The sequence below is a fragment of the Pteropus vampyrus genome, unplaced genomic scaffold (assembly GCF_000151845.1).
Source record: "Pteropus vampyrus isolate Shadow unplaced genomic scaffold, Pvam_2.0 Scaffold529, whole genome shotgun sequence".
Classification (NCBI taxonomy): Eukaryota; Metazoa; Chordata; class Mammalia; order Chiroptera; family Pteropodidae; genus Pteropus; species Pteropus vampyrus.
The window spans coordinates 489167-491803 of NW_011889310.1; the positions used below are offsets into that span (position 1 = coordinate 489167).

The following is a 2637-nucleotide window of genomic DNA, read 5'->3' on the forward strand; positions in this document are numbered from 1 at the left end:
GTTAGGTGGATAAACGTGATGGACTCCATTGCGATTATATCTGTCTGATCCCAACTGATGCATCAGCTGCATTTTTTTTTAACAGCACATGGGGAAGGAGTAACCCAACTAGCTTCCTTGCTACCTTTGGGTAGATGTGGTTCCACCTGCCACCCATCACCTGCACATCACACACACTCTGAGCACCTCGTGGGAGATGCACAGGTCCCAGCTATCTTATTATGGTCTTCTTCGAAATGAAGCCCAACCATAAGCCAAACTCGGATGAAGCTCTGTGAAAGCCACCTTCTTGCTATGAGGGGGTGGCCTTAGTGTTGAGTGACAGGAGTCCCTGTTGTTTTTGTGCAGTTTAAATTGGAAATAACCAGCAGCCAACCTGCTTGCTGCAAATGCTGGGAGGAGGGGCAGGGCAGAGTGGGACAGCCAGGCAAACTGGAGCAACAGTCTTTCCACTGGAGTCCTGGATGAGAAACCAAGCCATGGAGACATTGATCTGCCCCCTGCGCCCCTGCGCCTTGGACCCACTAAGCTCTTCTGACTCTGGCACTCAGAATGAACTGGGCAGGGTCATGGGACCATGGGACCATGCACTGCAGGGGTGTTCAGATGTCCAGAGGCTTCACCAGGGTCTGGTTGGCTGTCTTGTGAAGTGAGGGTACCTCATTCTCCCATGCGGCAGACACACCACCTGCCTCAGGGTCCCTCCACCTCCAGCTGACCTATATCAACGTCCCCTTACATCAGAGGACTTGGCATTTTATTTAGGTCCATCACCCTCTCGGCTGAAAGAAGATGGTGGTAGAGTCTAGATTCTCAGTGCCAAGTCTCCTCACGCTCCCAGTGCAGTTATGTTAGTGGCCTCTCGTCCCGTTTCCTCCTGTATAAAATGAGGGGCTGGGGTCCAAAATGACGAGTTTCTATGCTGTGATGTGATAGAACTGCAATGCGCCTACACAAACTTCTCACCCCTCACCCTTCTGTGCAGCATCTTTCTGATGTGCAGGACATCAATAGCCTCTGAAAGAACCAAAGGCACTGGCTGGCTTAGCTGACATGGGATCGTAGGTACTGAATGCCCCCTTGAAAAATGAGAAGAGAGACACTTTTCTTCTGGCTGTTTATTACAGAACGAGGAAAAAACACACTGGCTTGAAACAGATGCCAGATTTCAAACATAGAAGCAAAATACGAGGTGGCAATTAAAATGTGATTACACAGATTCTGGACACTGAGAAAAGATTACAGGACAGTGGGTGTGGGTTTTCTATAACAGACACTGAAATATACATGACAATAATTGCAGATAAAAATCATCAAAAACAAACCAAAAATCAAGTATTAATGTTTACAAACCCTTTTTCCCCAAACCACCAGAGCCTTACATCAAAACAAATATTGAAAGTCTTTAAACCAGGAACAACTATCTCACCTGCACCCTACAAGGGTGCATTTGGAGAGGTGCAAAGCTGGGTTTTTCTCTCATCTAAATGGGAGGACACTCTAGATCCTCAAGGTGGACAGCTCAGACAGTGTTCAGCTCACACTCTCTCTCTCGTCACCTCTCCCAAGTCTACAGAACTCTCTTAACCTCCTCGCAAATTTCCTCTGTAGCACTTATGATAAAAACAGCTTCTGCTATATGCTCACCAGGAAAGAGCTGGCGGGAGACTGAACATTTTGCAAAAGAGATTAAGAATCAAACAAGGTGATCGAATTTTCAGTGAAAATCAAAATAAATGGCCAAGTGGTTTTCTATTTGGCATTCGTCAGTTGCACAACACCTCTTGGTCACATCCACATCTTCCATTGTGACGCAGCCACCTGGCCTATAAAGTATCACTGGAGCGAACAACACAGGCTGCATTTTTGCAACAATGTATAATAAACACAAACAATGCATAATAAACACAACCGTACTGAAACAAAAGCTGTCACTTTATTTACAAAGTCACAAAATGAAGTATAAATACTTCTGTCATTAATGTTTAGGAAAACCATTTACAAAAATTTTAAATATGTACAGGTAACTTGAAAAATCACCAGATTACCATTTTGTCACAGGTAGAGAGAGGGATGGGCATGGGCTGATGCCACTCAGATTGTAATGAGGAAACACTCGCGTGGTTGTCTGGGGCCAGCTGTGAATTTGCTATGGATTCTCGCCACTCCCTAGAGTGATGTCAGCGTGTGTTGTGGGGGATGTTATTCTGGCTATTCTGGGTGACTTGGCCAGCATTCTTGGCTGCGGCATTTCGGGCAGCAGCATGCTGCTGTTCCAAAATGTCATCGATCAACCTCAGGTTGCATGTCCAGTCTTCATCTGGGCTTGCACCAGGGACTTTCACGACAGTGTCAGTGAAATCCACCTCATTGTAGTCAGGTGCTGCAATCGGGTCGTTTAATGAGGGCTGGGGCAGAAAGTCATGGGTCAGCAGCTTAGAGGGGAGACCCATTCCACTGGATGGGCCTGGGGACTGACTGACAGCAATGGCAGAGGCAGTAGTGGTGGTAGCAGCGGCAGCGGCAGCAGCCACGTAGCTTGGTGGTGGCTCGATACCCTGTATGGGACTCATGGGACCAAAGCTGGCTATGCCCTGCTGGAGGGACTTGGTAGCATCCAGAATAGGCACGGGACTC

At 47.3% G+C, this 2637-nt stretch overlaps 1 protein-coding gene across 1 annotated transcript in view; it reads right to left on the reverse strand.

The window, feature by feature from the left end:
• Positions 1-1100: 1100 nt before the first annotated feature.
• MAMLD1 (mastermind like domain containing 1) overlaps positions 1101-2637 on the reverse strand; it is a 120050-nt gene continuing 118513 nt past the window's right edge. The window contains exon 7 of the mRNA XM_023525117.1: positions 1101-2578. Coding sequence (XP_023380885.1) covers positions 2181-2578 — 398 coding nt within the window. The 3' untranslated portion in view covers positions 1101-2180. The remainder of the gene's footprint in view (positions 2579-2637) is intronic.